At 30.6% G+C, this 20,209-nt stretch overlaps 1 protein-coding gene across 1 annotated transcript in view; it reads left to right on the top strand.

The window, feature by feature from the left end:
- LOC147072239 (myrosinase 1-like) overlaps nt 1-20,209 on the top strand; it is a 48,229-nt gene that overhangs the window by 9,893 nt on the left and 18,127 nt on the right. The window contains exon 2 of the mRNA XM_085946882.1: nt 3,012-3,117. Within this exon, the coding sequence (XP_085803008.1) occupies nt 3,032-3,117 (86 nt within the window). The 5' untranslated portion in view covers nt 3,012-3,031. The remainder of the gene's footprint in view (nt 1-3,011; nt 3,118-20,209) is intronic.

Here is a 20,209-nt window from a genome sequence, read left to right as displayed (position 1 = left end):
TTATATGATTCAACAGAAAATTTAAAAACGTGGTAAGTAAAAATTCTTTTTATCTTGTAATTATAATACGCTTAGATTGTTTACTATAGTATGTCTGCGTAAAGTGAGGTTGCACAGAAACCGTGGCTAATCGGTTTATTGCTAATTAGAAAGACCAGTGGGTCTATTCTATACTTATCGAACACTAAAGTGATAAATAGTATCAAACTTAGGGTAGGTTTGTATCAAAATATTAGCACTTATTGTAACAATTACACGAAGCTGGTTTTTATTGTTGCAATAAGTGCTAAATTTTAACAGCACCTGTCTTGCTGCTGTTAAGGGGGGACATGCTCGTCGAAGGTCAAAATTGAGTTTTTACTGTATTTTCAAACCATGATCCTGGACACTCCTTAAACGTTGTAGATAATCTATTTATATAATTTTAAAGCCTTATTATCCTTTATAGTTATTTTAAATATTTCATGACTGCATAAAGTATTTTTGTTACATAAAATAGTATTCTTTTAAAACTCTCGCTCTAATGTTTTAGAATATAGTCATATTTCGGTACATAACTGTGCAGTGATGTTAAGATTTTTTACGTTTATTAATTTTTAAACGCATTTATGAAACCATTAGTATAATTTATTACGATATAATTTTTGTAAAATATTCACGATAAAAAATTATATTGATAATCTCTGTGATCCCAAATTTGACAAGAATTAGGCATTTTTTTATTCAAAAAATCGAAAAGATTAACACATTTGAAGATGATTCTAAAGATACTTATTATAAGCTATGTCTTTGACCATTTAAGTGTGATAAACATCTTATGAATAATGATTGCTTAATAATAATTATTGACCTAAGAATAAGGTAGTGTTTTTTTTAAATACGCCATTTCTTTTGTCATTCCCTAGTAGTTAAGCTACAACATACGGCCGTAGCCATAAATTGAAAAACTATAATTGAAGTATGGAGTAAAATTATGTTAACGCGCGTGTTTGAACATGTACCTAACCGATTTATTTTTTATTTTTTTTTAAACGGTACATGTTCAAACACGCGCGTCAATATCATTTTACTCCCTACTTCAATTATAGTTTGTCAATTTATGTCTACGGCCGTATGTTGTAGCTTAATCACTGGGGAATGACAAAAGAAATGGCGTATTTCAAAAAAACACCACCTTATTCTTAGGTCAATAATTATTATAAAGCAATCATTATTCATAAGATGTTTATCACACTTGAATGGTCAAAGACATAGTTAATAATAAGTATCTTTAGAATCATCTTCAAATGTGTTAATCTTGCCGATTTTTTGAATAATAAAATGCCTAATTCTTGTCAAATTTGGGATCACAGAGATTATCAATATAATTTTTATCGTGAATATTTTACAAAAATTATCTCGTAATAAATTATGCTAATGGTTTTATAAATGCGTTTAAAAATTAATAAATGTAAAAAATCCTAACACCACTGCACAGTTATGTACCGAAATATGACTATATTCTAAAACATTAGAGCGAGAGGTTTAAAAGAATACTATTTTATGTAACAAAAATACTTTATGCAGTCATCAAATGTTTAAAATAACTATAAAGGATAATAAGGCTTCAAAATTATATAAATAGATTATCTACAACGCTTAAGGAGTGTCCAGGATCATGGTTTGAAAATACAATAAAAACTCAATTTTGCCCTTCGACGAGCATGTCCCCCCTTAAAATATCGCACTTATTGCAACAATAAAAACCAGCTTCGTGTAATTGTTACAATAAGTGCTAATATTTTGATACAAACCTACCCTTAGTTTGATAATATTTATCACTTTATCACTTTAGCGGTCGATAAGTATAGAATAGACCCACTGGCGGGTTGAAGAACGTATATGAAGTCTCAATCAAAAATAAAAATAAAAATAATATACGTGTCCGTAATAAACCGCAGACCTATAAAGTTTGTGTATCATAACTCATAACTTAAGCTGATACTTGAGTAATATTTGTTAAGTACCAATCATTAACTTCATTATTTCAATACCCCAATGTGTTTATATTCTTTTTTTTTCTTTTGACCATATCTGATCCTAATATGATCATATGGGGCTCCTCCACAGAGTGGAGGTTTGTATTAACAGATTTTTTATATTCACACAAGCATTATCTTTTTCGTGTCTTTTTTGAAATAAATGTTCTAATGAATAATTCATGAAGACCATACAACTAATAGGCTGCCGGTGCAAAGTTCAAGAGGCAGGTTGCGGCTGCCTGTGTGGGCTGCGTACATTGTACATAAGGATGCAGCGCCCCTGGTTAGAACCATAAAGTAATATAAGTGAAATGAAGCCTTTTGAAAATGGAAGCAGATTTCCTGCAACAAATATTATACCAATTGTTGGAATTTTTAAAAACTGCATAACAATAAAATTGTGAAGCAAAACCGTAATAATTTACTAATTGTTTCCGACCAATCCAAGATAAATATAACGTGTGGTATCGACAATGTACTGACATATTTAAATAATTTACCATACCAGACTTCACGAACAATAAATTACAATTTTAATATTATGTAGTAAGTCGCTTCAAGTACGCTGCAACAATATACAGTGGTCAGTTGGTATGCAGTCATACCTGCAAGGTGTTTTGAATTAATAAACATAATATTATCTATAATGCCGTGTTACATAAAAATAAAGTTATAAATATTTGGTGGCAAAATAATAAACATATGGTACGAGTACCTTAAATATAACGAGATAAAATTGATTAAAATATTATGACGGAATTTAAAGGTACCTAATAATACCATCTGCTTATGGATTTTCCGTATAGACCTACATATTATTATGTATGTGGTTGGAAATATGCTAATTCTTATCAATGCTCTAGTTTTACAATTGAAACCACGCAAAGAGAAAATACCACATTTGGTCAAGGGGATTTATTCATATACATTATTAATGATTGGAAAATGTGGAAGTGGCATAGGTACTGATTATTTTTTGTATTTTTTCAGGAGTTTTACGTCGAAGCAGTATGACACGCAGTAAGATGAGACATGGAATTGAAAACATCTTTAGTCAAATAAATTTCATTTTTATATTAGTGCTTTTATCAATATGGTAAGTAAATTATTTCAAAATCTGTAATAAAAACGTTAATTAATTATTTAATGGTAAATATCAAAGATTTCAAACCTTTTCGGAAGACGGAAGTGTAATTGAATAAAATATTGTAAAATATGGTAAAATTAGCTTATTGATTATTACAATCTGAAAATTATACACTGCTGTCAGGGGGGCGCCAAGCTGGGGTATTACGAGTGCAAAACACCCGGGCGGCAAGATTCAGAGGGCGGCAAAAGTTCGAAAAAAAATCTAGTGATATTATTAAAATATATTAATTTACTTTTTCAATTACATAAAATGAACTTTATAATGGAAAAATTTCCTTTGCGGTGTAATATCATTGAATATTATTTTATAAATTGTGCTTCTTTGTAGTTCATTATTTGATACGTATATATCGACTTGTGACTGTCAAAAGAGACTGTCTTAAGAGAATGTTCGATTATTTAATTAAGGTAAAATATTTCATAGTTTTTGTTTGATGACAGTAAAATAATGGATTCAATTTTTTTTGACTTCTGTCAAATTTCGATTGAAAATATTTTTTATTTGAAAGGGGGGGGGGGCAATTTTGGGCTGGCACTATAGTGGCAGATACCCTTGGTGTGTCCCTGACTGTTGTCGTTCGTATCTGTCAAAATCGTTGGGTTTTAACACAATTCTATATTCAATCATTGTAGGTGCTATGTAAATAATTATGGAATTCGTTATGACGGTGTGGTATTAGTTTATTGATAACGTTGATCATATCCAACACGAAACATGGCCAATTTATAATGGTTTCAAAATTTACAATATAAAAAATATCGAAAAAATTCTGAGAAAGGACAGGACAGACCGCGACATTTTTACTCGACATTTTTATTCGACACTTTTAGGTATGCTTACATACTGTAGCTTAAAATTTAGATGGAATATTTAGCTACATATTTTTTCTTATATGCAATTACTTATACGTGGCGTAAATGGAAACTCTGCCATTCTTGGCGATGTTGGCTTGTGTGTCTCTGATAACTATTTTAGGAATCGAGGGCATACGTTGTTTGTTCTCCCAAGGTGCAGAACTAACCTGCGATTAGCAATGCCAATTGAGAGGGCAATAACTATGTTTAATCAAATCGCTATTGATATATTCCACTTACGTGAGGCTGAATTTAGTTTGACGTTGTTTTATGAGTTTTTAAGATAGGGTCTATCAACCTAGTTCACTCTGTGTGCTTCCATGTACTTTTATTTTATTTCTTTTCTTAATTCATCACATATTATTGTATTATTAACTCTCATTGCACTGTATTTTTATTTGAACTTACACTATTTTATGTCATATCGTAAACATTTTGAATTGATAATTTATTATGTTAATTATTTGTAAAATCAATAAATTTGAAATTTTAATTTACTGTATAGTAGATAGACAAATAAAATTATAACAGAACAATAATTATTAATGCTATTTAGATGAGCAAGCACAAAAATTGAATATATTATAATATGTACACAATACCGAGACGTCAATTAGCTATATTATCATTTTAGCTACCAATTCCATCACAGTAAAAGTAAAAAAGTTTATAAAGGCTAAAAGGCAACACAAAAAAAAACATTAATTTAATATTTTCCGTCACGGAAGAAAAGAACACGCCTTCCCTTATTTTTTTAAAGAAAAAAAATAAATAGAAGGGAAATCAATTTATTTTTTTCGACACAAAGTTGTGGTAATTTGCAATCATGTTATTTTGTATAACAATGCTGATATGTAATTATTGCATAAGTAAGCACATACCTGGGCTACCTGTAACCCACCTGTTTCCGCCCAGCCGATGAAAAAAACTTGCGGTGAATGAAAGTTGTATAATGTTTTTTTTTTATATCAAATGTAATGAATCAGATTTAGACTGCAATAAATTCATCTATTTCACTTGAAATATACTTCGTTTAGTTTCAACTGGATAAGTAAAAAACGATCATAAGATTTTGATAATAACCCAATGGCTACTAGGTTTCTCTACTGTTACCAACCGTATATTCTTAGTAGGAATATACATTATAAAATAAAATAAAAAAACTGATACAATATAATTTAATAATGAACAATGTCATTTTTAGATTATACATATATGGGAGCATTGATTTACTATATATGACAAGGCCTTTATCACATATTATATATAATGCATAATATACATTTTATTATACTATCGTATATGTATTAAACATTAAACGGTATGTAGTCAATGAGGTATCGCCTGATTAGTTTGGAGTGGATTTCAGCTAATGACATTTTATATCGGGTTTGGCCAAACTGAAGGTGGGCGATGTATGATTTTCGTTTGTAAGAACATCTTCATGAGCGCAGCGAAAAAATGAAAACTCATTGTAGAGGAGCATAAATTAATAATTCAACATGTATAATATATTCTGCGATTTTCGTGTATATTCGAGATTTTATTTACTAGAATATAAGTAGGTATTTAAAAATCATGTTATATTGCTTCATATTCATATATACTCTATATTACGTGATATTAAGAGATACAATTATTATTCTATGAAATTATTTAAAAAAATAAACTGGGTATTTGTTATTCAATGAATATCTGCATACAGACACGATTTAATAATACATATTAGAAAAAAAACTAATACAAAATTGTATCAAAAAATATAGTAGAATCACATCAATCTCCATGTGGCGAGCTGTACCAAATAGGCTAACGATCCAATTGTTAGTCATTCATAATTTCTCTAACAACTTACTATGTATTTGTAATGTTGTATGCAAATGAAAGTCATATTTACGAAAATATATTCATATATTGATGGAAAAGATTTATTGTAAATTTTATATTGAAATGGAAACTAAAACTATAGTTCAAAATTATTTCAAACAGTTTATTATGGATGATTTAACCCGATTGTAAGAATATTTGCATAAGAAAGAATAATACCAATGACAAAAAAATGTCAAAAAATGGTCATATTTATGCAAATATATTAATACTAAGATATAATGAAATATTTTATTAAATATTGAAATAAAACACAATACAATAATAAGCACTTAATGCACATGATTCAATAATGATTTTTACCGGTTAGAGCAGGGGTTCCCAACCCTGTGCCTGATTCGTATGTGCCCGCCACTATTCGACAGAGACAGAATTTTCACGTTAGTCTGACACACGCAGAAAGCCCGAAGTGAACGAACGCCATGAACTGATCTGATGAACGCCAAAGCACGTGACGGTAGTCACGTGCTCGTACCATCCCGATTGCTTCGGCGATCATCGGCTCTGTTCGGGTTTTCGGCGTGTGCAAGGAGTGATGTGCTAATAGCATTCCCCGCCTGGAACCGCGTTGTTGTCATTGTGATTGCAATTGCTGCCCCGTTCGGGTCGCGACAGTTAGCTAGGAGACATTTTCATCTGACGAAACACGAATTAGGAGTTTTGATATTCCTTCTATATAGTTCTAAAATGAGTGGACCGAGTAAAAGACAACGAACCTATAATTTTAACACTGACTGGGAGGAATCATATTGTTTCTTTATTGTGAAAAATAAATGCGTCTGTTTGTTGTGTGGTAGTAGTATTGCAGTGCCGAAAAAACATAATGTTGAACGACACTTTCAGACAATTCATGCCATTTTTGATGTGAATTATCCACTTAAATCTGAAGTAAGAAAGAAAAAATATGTCAACTAAAACCAAGTCTAACTGCACAACTGTTTTCACTAGACATGTGGAAAATTCTAAAAAGGGCACCATTACTTCTTTCAAAATTTCTCACATGCTCGCAAAAATGAAGAAACCTTTCATTGATGGTGAGTTGTTTAAAAAACTATTTTTGACTGGTGCCGATTGTTTCTTTGATGGATTTTCTAATAAACGTGAGATTGTCTCAGCAATACAAGACTTACAGTTGTCAAATAACACCGTCACAAGAAGAATACATGCAATTTCAACAGACATACAAACTCAGTTAAAGACTGCCATGGAAATGTGTGACTGGTTCTCGCTACAATTTGACGAGTCAACAGATATATATCAGACACCGCACAGTTAGCAGTTATGGTGAGAATGGTATTTAGTAATTTCACAGTAAAAGAGGATATGTTGCAAATATTACCTATGAAAGGGCAGACAAGGGGTGAGGATATTTATAATACATCCAGAACCTACGCCAAGTCAATAAATATGCCTTTGCACAAGCTGTCTGCGATAACCACCGATGGGGCACCAGCAATGTTAGGTAAAAACAAAGGATTTATTGCCCTCTGCAAGTAGGATGAATCATTTTCAAACTTTATGTCCTACCACTGTATTATCCACCAGGAAGCTCTGTGTTGTAAAATATTGCCATTTGAACACGTTATGAAAATAGTTCCTCGAGTCAGCAGTCAGTCGAGCAGCTCCTTTGCAACACTGACTTTTCAAGGCCCTGTTAGAAGATACTGAAGATAAAAAACATGAACTTATTCTGCATACTGAAGTACGTTGGATCAGTAAAAGAAAGGTTCTTACAAGATTTGTGAGTTTAATTGAAGAAATAAAAAAAATTATAAACGATAAAGAGAAAAATCATGATGAACTAGCTGACTCTCGCTGGCTGATTGATTTGGGATTTCTCCCAGACATCATGGAAAAATTGAATTCTTTAAATTTGGAGTTGCAGGGGAAAGACAAAAACATAGCTGAAATGATAAGCTCTGTAAAGTAAATTGGACTTGTTGATATCACATCTGCAGATCAATTCTCTCGTGCATTTTCCACATATGAATAAAATGCTAGGTAACAATGAATTAAACGGGTCATTATTTATTAAGCATTTTCAAGTGTTAAAAAAACAATTTGAAGAGAGATTTTTGCAGTTTACAGATATCGAGACAATTGTTTCCTTCTGTATCAATCCTTTTACTTGCCAAATAAATGTAATGGAAATGGCCGCATGTATTGCAGATTTTGTTCAAGGTAAGACAGAAGAACTAGAGTTAGAAATTTTGGAGCTTAAGAATGATATTTTGCTTAAATCCTTAATATCAGAGGACTTTTGGAATACAGTGGACAGAGGAAAGTTCCCATTTTTGAAAAAAGCGGCATATAAAATTGAATCATTTTTCGGTTCGACATATTTATGCAAATCATTGTTTTCAAACATGAACTTAATAAAATCAAGATATAGATATCGACTCACTGATGAGCATCTTTATGATTGTTTGCTAACAGGATTATCGTCATACTCTCCTAATTATGAGGCACTAGCCAATGATATGCAATGCCAAAGATCACATTGACATATTGATATTCTATTTTTTTATAAAATGTTTTCTTTGTATTTGTATTTTTTGTTTACTTTGTTTACGTTTTGTAAATACATTTCTCTGTGTGTATGAAATTTGAATAATAGTTTTATTGTTTTGAAACATTTTTGTTTATTATTTATTAAAAAATTATGAATATCAGAAAATAAATTATGGGAAAATGAGAAGTTATGGAAGGACTTTGTCGATTAAAAAAAGGTGGTGCCCGCCACCCCACCGATATTTTAGAATGTGCTCTAGAGTACAAAAAGGTTGGGAACCCCTGGGTTAGAGTGACATTTGTTGAAAATGTTGTAAAACGTGTCAAATAATAATTTTAATAAACTGTTGTACATAATTATATATAAAAACATCGACTGTACTGGTTGAGAAATGAAACGATTGTATCTATTTATTTCCAAAGATAAAAGTCCGCATGATTTTGAGTAGGTACATGCCTGTATTATGGGAAATACGATACGAAATACGCCTAGATTAGACAGTTGCAGTCGAACGCAATGAATATGGAAATATTGGCTTAGATTAACCTTCGATATTTGTTGTTAGTGATATCTACGTTGAAATCGCCAGTGAGTAGGTATGATGAGTATATTCATCTTTCCATATCCTGGAAAGACAGTCAGTCTTAAGGAATTGAAAGTATTAAGCAAGGCTTTGAAGATAAAGAGTTTGGTGTTATAATAAGTTCAAGATAAAGCCAGGATATGAAGTGTAAGTTGACTGAGGCATATGTCACCACTTTTAACAATTCTAACTACTATAACTTTCAGAAATCATAACTGATCATTACAAATACACGTGTTTTAAACATATCGCATTTGAACAAAGCCGTAGACACCTCACCATTGCAGTAATTGTGCAATCTTGGGATATACTGCGCACCCTCCCCGTACTCGCGTATCCGTGTATCGTTTTGATATCTTCAGATATTTGACTTTCCAACGTGTTATTGCTGAGTAGTGTTAAAATTTTTATTAATTTAACACCTTAATTGCAAGATGACACCCTATATGGGACCGGTTTCAAAGACGTATTCTACGTAAAAAAAGAAATTACCAACCTCATCTGTAATGAGAAAATATAATCTAATGTTATACATGTTATGGTACTCGTAGTATAACAGCCGGCAAAAACTCCTTACTAGGCGATTATTTAAAGCCTACATTTTTAAGAGAAAACATATTTTAATAGGATAACGACATTGAAAACGTAAAAAATACCAATCGAGCCACCTGTCTATAAGTATAGAATTGATGATCTATATATTAATAAATATACCATATCCCACTCTATCGAATCTTCTACTAACTCATGTAAAGAAAGGTTTGGGATCATCCAATGATTTGATTATGTAGTTTGATACGATTTATTCTTGAGATCTTAACGCTACCGGCTTCTTCATTTGAAACACGTCATGTTTTCAAAGAATAGTCCTTCCTACATGCAAATGTGTTTGACCTTGTTATGTTACGCGAAGTGGACTAAGTTGCAGTGATCTATAGCTATAAGAATGACTACCAATAAGGCCGAAGATGTTTTTAGCACAAGTTCAATTCTTCTATAGAGAAATATCTTCGTTAAAAATGTAAAATAGTTCATACATAACTTGAAAACACCTTAAATATATCCACTAGAAAAAATCATATTTGAAAAAAATACGAAGCTCGACTGACTTTAAATTGTCGCAATTAGACAGGACGCTTGTAGCATAATTGGGTTGGGGCGATACCAGTTGTAATACGGGTGTAAATCCCCGTCGAGCTTCGTATTTTTTTTAAATACGATTTTTTCTAGTGGGTTTATATTTGAGGTGTTTTCAAGTTATGTATGTTCAATATATGGAATGTTACATTCTCAAAATCTTGTGAATTATTCATTGAATATAAGAAATGGTTTATTACAATGGTTCAGTTAACTACTGAAGATGAAACAAAATTACAATTAAAATCTTGTAAATACAGCTATCCTAAGACTTTTTTCATTTATTTTCTACATCATACCTACCTTCTTTCAAAAAACATTATTCGCCACTGCAGCACATATTGTATCGGAGGACCCGTTTAATTGCTACCACGATATCAATGAAACAATAAATAATATAACACTATTAAACTGTACACATTACTGAAAAAGTATTTTTGCGACGCATAATAATTGTTAATCCGCTACTTATAATAATTAAAAATTATTCAGTGTACACTATGATTAACTATAATGTATTATTGTCTACCTTTACCCTGGCCTGCCGCCAAGTACCTACAACCGTATGTGTGTAAAACCAAATGTCGTACCCTCGCAACTAAACCGCCACAAGTCCAAATTTACGTGTTTTGAGTTAATTACTACGTTTCATTGTTTATCGTTTATAGTATATGTACCTAAAATTTCATATCTCTTAGTCATCAAATTCAAGTCAAAACTTCATTCAATATCTAAACATATTTCAAAAACACAGTACAAAAATGCGAAAGGTAAAAACTTCAAAGTTGATTTTCTCTGTTTGACGTTTTTTGGATAGTGGCAGTTTAGTTGCGTGGGTGCGATGTGCTGCCTTAAATTTAAAAAATGTTTATATAATTTATTTATTTCACTGAAACAGTGCTGCAGGCGAAGTAATACTAATTTGGAATATGGTTGTTAACAAAATCGAATACATAGCTGTAGTCTGTGTTTCAAATTTTTGTCTACATAAATATATCAGACGAGGCAATAAAGACTATTTGGTAGGTAAACACGTTAGTTTACCGAAAAAAAAACTTTCTCGGTTATTCATTTTTATATGAAAACTTGCCAGGAAAAAATTCTATTGACACAAGAATTTGTATTAGGGCGCGGTTTACATACAAACTTTCTTATTGCAGGTAGTATCCTAAACACTTTAATATTTATACAAATATTATAATAGTTATTAAAATATATTATTATAAGCTACAATAGACGTGTCCACTTTAAACTAAAATTATATCCGATAGTCACGTGTGTAGTATGTTACTGCAGTTCATAATATTATGCACCTAAATCTAATTTTATTGTGCTCTGTCAATTCTAAAGAGGATGTATTATTGTATTATATCTTTTTGTATACCTTGAGATTAAGATACATTCTTCATTCTAAGGTCTTTAGAAAAATATGTCTCACGTGACATGTCTGAAATTCCAATTAAATTTGACGGTATTGTGATTGATGCATATGAGTGGAAAATGAAGTTATGTATATGAGTAACAGGAGTAGCGGTGGCACAGGATCGTCCGGGATGATAAATTATTTGGAAGAGGCCAAGAACCACAAAGGGTTGCAGCTGATGATGATGATAAGAATATTACTACTTTTGATGTTAGATTGTGGTGATGAGAAGTATTTCGCGCCCTTTTTAAAATTTTTAGATACCAGTGTGTGTGTATCACTATTTCTTTTATATTTTTTGTTTGTTTATGATGTTTGAGAAACAATTGTAAAATATGATATTACATAAAATTTTAAACTAAAAATAGCATGGAATGGCATTTATTTTTGAGTCCGCTGGAAGGTAGAACTTTCTCTGGTGACATAAAGTATGTAGGTACCTACCCATTTACGCCTTTGCATCCATATTGTGAAACAGATTGGACTTTGAGTTGGACTTTCCATCCACAGTTTTAGTATCACATTTTGTAATTGTAAACTAATGTGAAATATTACCTTCACTCGTAAATTAGAACTGGGTAACATAATACCCACACCATTTAATTCTGTAACACACTTTAAGCAGTATTATAGATGTAAACATAATGCTAAATGACAAAATAGTGGATCAAATTGAAAGTTGATAACTTAAGCCTTGCACAGACCAAGAACATCTGTTTATCAACAATGTTTTCCATCGGTATCAAAATAATCGGACAAATGTATCAGAATAATATATGTTAAATGTTTTTTGATTCAAGTTTTTAACAGTTTGAATACAATAATCGCTGAACCGATGTATCTTGGTCTGGACTAGACATTATAATACACACTTAATGGTAAATGGAATGACACAATAGCAGTGTAAATATAATGTGTACCTATCATGGCCCCCACAAGGGGGGGGTCTGACGGGGCTCTAGCCTAGGGGCCCGGGCTCAGAGGGGGCCCGGCGTGGCGTGTCAATCAGATATGTGAGATAAACATACTTCACAAATTTTTTTAAGAGTAGAAAGAGTCGCCTGCGGCGCTATTTCACAAAGGGGTTATTAACATTTAAAAAACGAGGTTGTAAGATGCAATTTTTGATTGTTTTTTGTTGATACTCGATAACTCCATAATTCAAGTAGATGTATTAAAACTACAAAAAAGCCCCTCACACAATTTTGAAAACGCTTATGTTGTGCATCACACATACTGTTAAACTTAGCTATGGGTAGGGGGGGGGGGCGCTTTAGGATGTGGGAGACATGGTACCTATATACAGATACAATGATTAAAAATTTAATTGAAACCAAATACACGTAACAAATCTAATTAGATTTACATTTTTTCTGAAGTCAATTTTTCACTTAGGTATATTACAGTATTCAGTATAATTTAATTATATAGTATATAAATCAGATTATATTAAAATGTGTTATTTTTATAAGCAAACTTATCGAATTTGATGTTATTTGGTAAAATAATTTATTCATAAAAATATGTAAATGAAATTAACAAAGTCGATGTATTGTACTTACAATTTTATAGGTATTTTTTATCACTCATGAATCCATAAAATATGCATGAATATTGTATACAAAAGTTATAAGCCATGACATAGAAAATATGTTTTAAAAGAAATAGTATGCAGGCACGTAATCTGGTATAATTTAAGTGTAGGAAAAGTGAGCAGTGATAAGAAGTTATTACCTCATCCATTGCCACGCGACACGTGCTTGGCCGCTGATCAAAATGATCATTGCCCATTCCATCTTATAATAATTAGAACCTCATTATACTTAAATTAATACTTATGTTACCACACTTCGCTCATAATAGTAATAACCTTAGGCTATTTTGTGTTATATATAGCAAATATTTCTACTAACTTTAAATTAAGTTAAATTTTAGATCTATGTTTAGAGCAGTGATACCGTCAGTCATTTAGAATTTGGAAGTAAGTTAATTTTTAGAAAACATCTGACTTTTCTAATTAATAAAAACAAACTAGAAAACTGAATATCAAAAATAAGTCACTTGGGAGCATTGTTTGCGCTAAAAACGTCAAGGAAGAATATTATTGTTATCTACGAAATTCACTTAATCAAATTAATTAATGTAGTTTTTTTACAGATGTAGCCAACTTGTTTGGTCTTTCGATCAACTCTTTTGGATAAACATAATATGATCGCGAGGTTCATACCAGTTTCATATTATAATTAATAAGTCATGAACTCATTGCTTTGATATGGTTTTTCACTAATATGTGATATTTTATTTCTTTTAATATAACCGATATGCGAGAATTGAAATTAGCAAACTTCGTATTGGTATAATTTTTAACAATATGTATAATTTTTCGTGTTTTGAGATCGGGTGCCATCATTATTTGTCATTTTACCTATTTTGAAATCAGATATTTGCGTCAATTTAAATGAGCAATAATTATCGCATTAATGTGAGTTTACAAAAGTGTATTTAATTTTATGTTTTGAAAGTAATAAGTTGCGAGAATTTGAATGAGTACACATCGCCTTGGCATGGTTTTCCTCATAATGTGTATTTTAATGTTGTTTCAAAGTATTGAGATGCGTCCATTTAGAATTTAGATGATCAAACATTGCGTTTGTATGGGTTTTCACTAATATGTTTATTTTTATGAGGTTTGAACTTGCTCGCAAGCAGAAATGAGAAAACGAGGCATTAATGTTTTCTTAACTATACGTGACATTCAATATGGAAATAATTGAAATTATTCACGCAATATGTTTCACATTTATACGTAACCATTTAGATGTCCACTAAATAATATCTTAGATTTTTTTAATTTGCCAGTCATAATTTTTTTATTTTCTTTTTTGCGTGTTTTTCAAAGGTAAAATTACAATTATTTTAATTGGTTATCCGTATTATATTTTATTTAGAAATTTGCAAATCTTTTTTTGTTGGAGATCAATAATATTAAATATTCATTTTTTATAAGCATTAAAGCTAATAGCCATATTTTAAATTCAGAACTTTTAACTATTTATGTACATAACATCTTTTAATCGTTTAAAAATATTGATCACAGAACATACAAAAATGTAATGTTATAAACTCACGAATACAGATGCTATCGACGAAGAATTGCATCGCGATCGACTTCTGACGACGACCTATATTAATTTTATGAGTATATTACAAATATATGCATAACAAAAATCTTGATCACGTTACAGTGGTATTATAAAAAATAAGCTGTTTGCGATGTCAAAAAACGATAGATTTGCAAATTATGTATGTTTATTGAAAAATGCTAGATATGGCAAGTTGATAACACTATCTATATGTACCTATGTATCTTCAAATATATCTGTATATTTTCATCATAATATCTAGTATTTAGCGACCTTCCAGAACGTTGGAATTTGGCTGACTTGAAGAAGCCAAATTAAAAGCTAGATTAAAAGTATTTTGAGGCATACGCAGAGCGTGGCCGATTCAGATACAACGTTGTATCGTCACCGTAGATGCGATGAGAGGCTGTATAATTCACTCTATTATCTCCTAATTTCTGACGAAATAATACCATCATACATCCATATCTTCTCTCAGCATAAAGTTACTCATGGTGAGTATTCGTAAGGCCGTTAAACTTGTTTCAGAAAAGCAGCATTGTCAGAATGAAAGCATTGTACAGTTGCACAAATTATATATTATATCTTTCCACTGAGTTTCCAGAGACTTACTCGTACTTATTGCGAAGGTAACAATGCTATGACGATTCCTTGTAATCACAATTATTGTTATCAGTATTTAAATTTGTGACTCCATACAAGGTTCTTTCAATAATACGAACTGTTTTGTTAATTATGCTACCGGTCTGACACTTTCTTCGACCGACTTTTGATAAATTAGCAGTTGGATAAAAAAAAATCATATGATGGATCGAGCAATTAAAAAAATTTCGTCGATTATATATTAATTATAGGTTTAAATTTAAAATGTAATGTAGCTTATTTCGAGATCATATTCATACGTCATATTGATTAAATGAGCAAAAAATTGCTTTGCTTCGAATCTGTTTACATATTTTAACTATTTTTTAAGAATTCTACAATAGCCATTCTTTAAAAAAACTTGTTTTTTTATTAATACAACTTTATTATTAAATATGAATTGACAAACGTAATAAAATTTTAATATAATACCTATGACTTTTAATAATAAATTACGTTGAAGTAGTTTTTATGCATTTGTAACTGAAATCAAAGGCAACATCAGTATTGAGTTTTTATAATTAATGGAAATTTTAATATTGTATTACGAAATATTATTTGTCGTTTTAGTTATTGCAAAAAGTCTTTTGAATCTAGTCATTATACAAGAAAATAGATAAATTTGTCCGAATAATATAAACATGGCTTTCAAAACGCAAATTCAATGTTATATCTTTAAAAGTTGTGTTGAAATATAAATATACTAAATAAATTACAATATAACGATGACACTTATTATCCAATATTCATATAATAAATGTGTCAACATGGCTTTACATAATCTGTAGATAGAATTTAAATTCACCCAATTATTGAAAAAACGCGTTTACCTATTGGAATAACACAGCATCTATAAACGCGGTCTATATTTATGAGTAAATCTAATAGTTGTTTTACTTACTAATGGGGCATCAGTAAATAGGTTTACTTCCATATTCTGTCTTCAAATATAAGATTTGTAGTAAACTTCTTTATAATGTCCGAGAAGTTCTCCTTTAAAGTTTCTTTTGAGTTAATATACTAGATTTAACGAGTATTGATATAATATATGATTATAATTATATTATTTGATTATTTATTTGTTTAATTAAATAAAACACAATTTTATAGTATTTATTACACTTTATTAATTAAATTTTGGACCGGTTTCGTCCTCTTGAAGTAATGTAATGTCCCTTTGAAGAGGACGAAACCGGTACAAAAACGATCTTTTATTTAATTAAACAAATAATACAATGCAGTTCCACCATGAATTGACAGTAAAGTAAACACTATAAAAGAAATATGGTTACATCTATTTTAACATCACGTGGTTTTACGTACCTATTAGATTAGGATTATTTGAGACGTTTATTAGTCGGCCTATTAGTATGAAAGGTGTAAAGCCAATGACGATGATTTATCTCGCTCAGTTAGAATTGACAATTTTAAAACATAAGTGTCCAGTAGCGGCCGTAAAATACTTCCTTTGATTGAATCCTTTTTATTCCACGGGTTTTTGTTGGATTGACACAATTGATAGAAGTTCATTGACCCACAGCATGGCCCCCATATCCTGAAGGGGGCCTTCAGACCAGGATCTTTCGCGCGCTCCTTATATATCGCTAAGATTAAAATGTAGTGTGACGCTATAATTACGGTAACGTTGTTCGAGGTGAAATTGAGGGTATTCAGGGAAATTTTAGCATTTTTTTGTATTTCTGAATACAGCTACTTGAATTATCGAAATAATCAAAAAATACATCGCAAAACCACATATTTTAAAATGTTAATATCCTTAAAGTAAAATAGCTCTGCTGGCTGATTTTTTACTATTACAGCAAATTTGTTATGTCTGTTTATCTATCTCACTTATCTGTTTGACCCATCACGCCGCCCCCTTAAGCTTGGGCCTTCAGGCTAGAGTCCTGTCAGTTTCCACTTTCGGGGTCCATGACCCACATGGATGGTGATGATTACAGTAAAAAATACATCGTAGGCTTTCTGTCAAAAGTTAGCCAGTCGATAATTTAGGTATTCAGAGTTAACAACGGATTATGTGTCTATATATAAAAAAATATTTTCTAACATGGGACAATTTTCAGCACTCTACAGCAATTAATTAAAATTGTACTTAATTATTTAACATTCAAACTCAAATTACTGAAGATCATGTTATTTGCAGTTACGACCCTATATATCTCAGTGTGCGTTATGTACGCGCATTAGAAGTTATACTTCTTTAGCGTAACAAAACAAAAACAAAACTTGAGATACTTAACCCAAATTCTTCAACTAGCTCTTAATTATCTTGTTAAATTACACACTCAAGAAAAATAGTCGCTTATTGGAGCGCCATTGGTTTATTTCTATAAGTACACTTTTACTTATATAATTATTACTCGTTGTTTTTATTTTTAAAGTACCAAATGTCACTCTGACGTTTAATAGTTTGTTTACGTAAGGAATTGCAAATAGCTGACAATAATAAATTCGCTGCATAGGCAACGGAACAATTCTAAACTATAATATTATACTATATAATCGTCACGGTTGCAGTATCATACTGTCGCGTAAAGGTAATGCGTTCGTCTGATAACCGAACAATCGGTGGTTAACAATGCCTGATATTAGAGGGCTTGTCAAACTTTCAAATTGCAATTAGTCCATGACATGATTTTCAGACTTACCAACTTTTAGCAGTAACCCCACGGCATATAGGTACTTATTTTTGAAATTACACTATCTGCCTAATATGATCTTGATCACATATTGTGTTCCGTTCCAATTTCCTGAATGTATTATTTTTTTAAACTTGATTATACATCACTACCTCAGCTATATAGCAACAACAATAAAATTCATCCTATCGTATTCAAAAGTTACTAGGTAGGTACCTATACAAAAACAGCCAAATTAAACCATTTGACAATTAAAATAAAACTTATCTTAATTTTGGCGTTAGGAAAAAGATATTTTTTTATGCGCACGAGTTTAAAATAAATAAACTTTTATTGTATATTAAAATCTATGTGATTAACATAACTCGGTTCGCATCAATTAGTATGTAAAAAGTGGCACATCTGAAAAAAATCAAGTATTTACCTACTTACCTAACGAATGATGCAATTTTCTCATTCATTTTCATAATTCACGAATATCGAAAATGAATGTGTTTCCTGCTGTTTTTAAGAGTTCGAAAAAATAGGTATTTTGTATGAACTGTTTTGGATGTTTTTTATTATTATTGAAGCGAACATAATCTTTTTTTGTTTTCACAATTGTACAGGAAAAAATAGAAAAATACTGCATTTTTTATAATATAATTTAAGATATTTTTAGTTGATACTAGATTTGTCGATGTTGACGTTAAAAAAATAATAAATTATATATGACGTGGATTAAAATATTGCCAAAGTTCCCCAATAAATACTAAACGGCGTCTTTTTTTATCTCTTAATAAAGCAAGTAGAATTTTAATAATATTGTAATAATAGTGTTTATATGTAAGTATACCTATGTTAGTTTATACTTCATGAATATTTGCTAAATAATTTGTGTAGAGTTTTTATAGTTTCTCACCAGTTGATATTCTGGACTTATTTTTTTGCCTTATTATTTATTAATTAAGTACGTGATATTATTTTAGTATTGCCAGGACGTACATAAATATATGGTATTAATATCCTCAAAAAATCAGTAAAAATAAGTAGGTAGCAGATTACATTATGACGATATTTTTTTCTAATCCTTAAAAAAATAATATTATATTACAATATATTATAGTGTTGTATTGTTATTATGGCCCTGGACATTAAAATAAAATAAGCATTTAAAAAAAAAAAAAAAAATTAAAAAACCGATAGTAATTGTTAGATACATATCAATTATATTTTTTATGATTATAATAAGTACGTAAATTTAATTTCATAGTAAGTGGGTAGATTTGTTGATAACATAAATATTGGTCCTAACTACTTGCGTTAATGTAATAATGAATAACTATTAAATGAAAGAATTTAAATATTGCATATAAAAACTGTAACCTAACATTATCAAATAAAGCTACATAGTAGGTATTATGTAGATATATCTTTTTTAAATTTTAAATTAATCATTTGAACTAATGCAATAAAACAATACACTCATTATTTTGATAAAATATGCTAGAAAATAGTTTTGGAACAACGTACTAATATTTTCTACGGGTAGGATATCACCTATTTAATAATATAGTGGGTGTGGTGAAATCATTTTCAGTGCTGGTTTATATTATGTATCTGATTTTGAAACTAACTAATCCCAGTATCTACTACCTATAGGTGAATTGATTATTTTTTTACACGACAATAGCTCACGATGCCCAATTACCCCCGTTTCAGACAGGACACCGGTGTCGTGCTCGTATATAATAAGGAGGCCTTTGTATTATATTTATGAACGCCCAGAGCTAATGAGTCAACGCATGATTTCGCGATATAAATTAGAACATAAAACTGGCTGCGGTCATAAAAACATGTGTATCGGCGGCTTGATAATGTAGCGGCCGACGGAAAAGTGTACCATACACGCTTTGACTCATTAACATTCATTCAAGGCGTTCATAAACATAATACAAAGACCCTTTTATTCGAATACAAAGGCCTCCTTATTATATACAAGCGCGACACCGGTGTCCCGTCTGAAACCGGCCTTACAGTCCTGAAATAAATTCCGGTAACACCCAGGCTTGATAAACACATATTATATTTTTGTATTTTTACCGGAAATCCAACCAGAAACTCCTGGCAAGAAAAGCCAGTTGCGCATTAGAATACTACGACAGCAAAAATAGTACTTAATTTTTAAATTTACACAGATGCTATGATGAACATTATT

Source organism: Rhyacophila brunnea, unplaced genomic scaffold (assembly GCF_057557595.1).
Source record: "Rhyacophila brunnea isolate RB1 unplaced genomic scaffold, BYU_Rbru_1.0 scaffold_2, whole genome shotgun sequence".
Classification (NCBI taxonomy): Eukaryota; Metazoa; Arthropoda; class Insecta; order Trichoptera; family Rhyacophilidae; genus Rhyacophila; species Rhyacophila brunnea.
The sequence above is the reverse complement of the archived record's forward strand: the minus strand, read 5'-3'. Positions and strand labels throughout refer to the sequence as shown.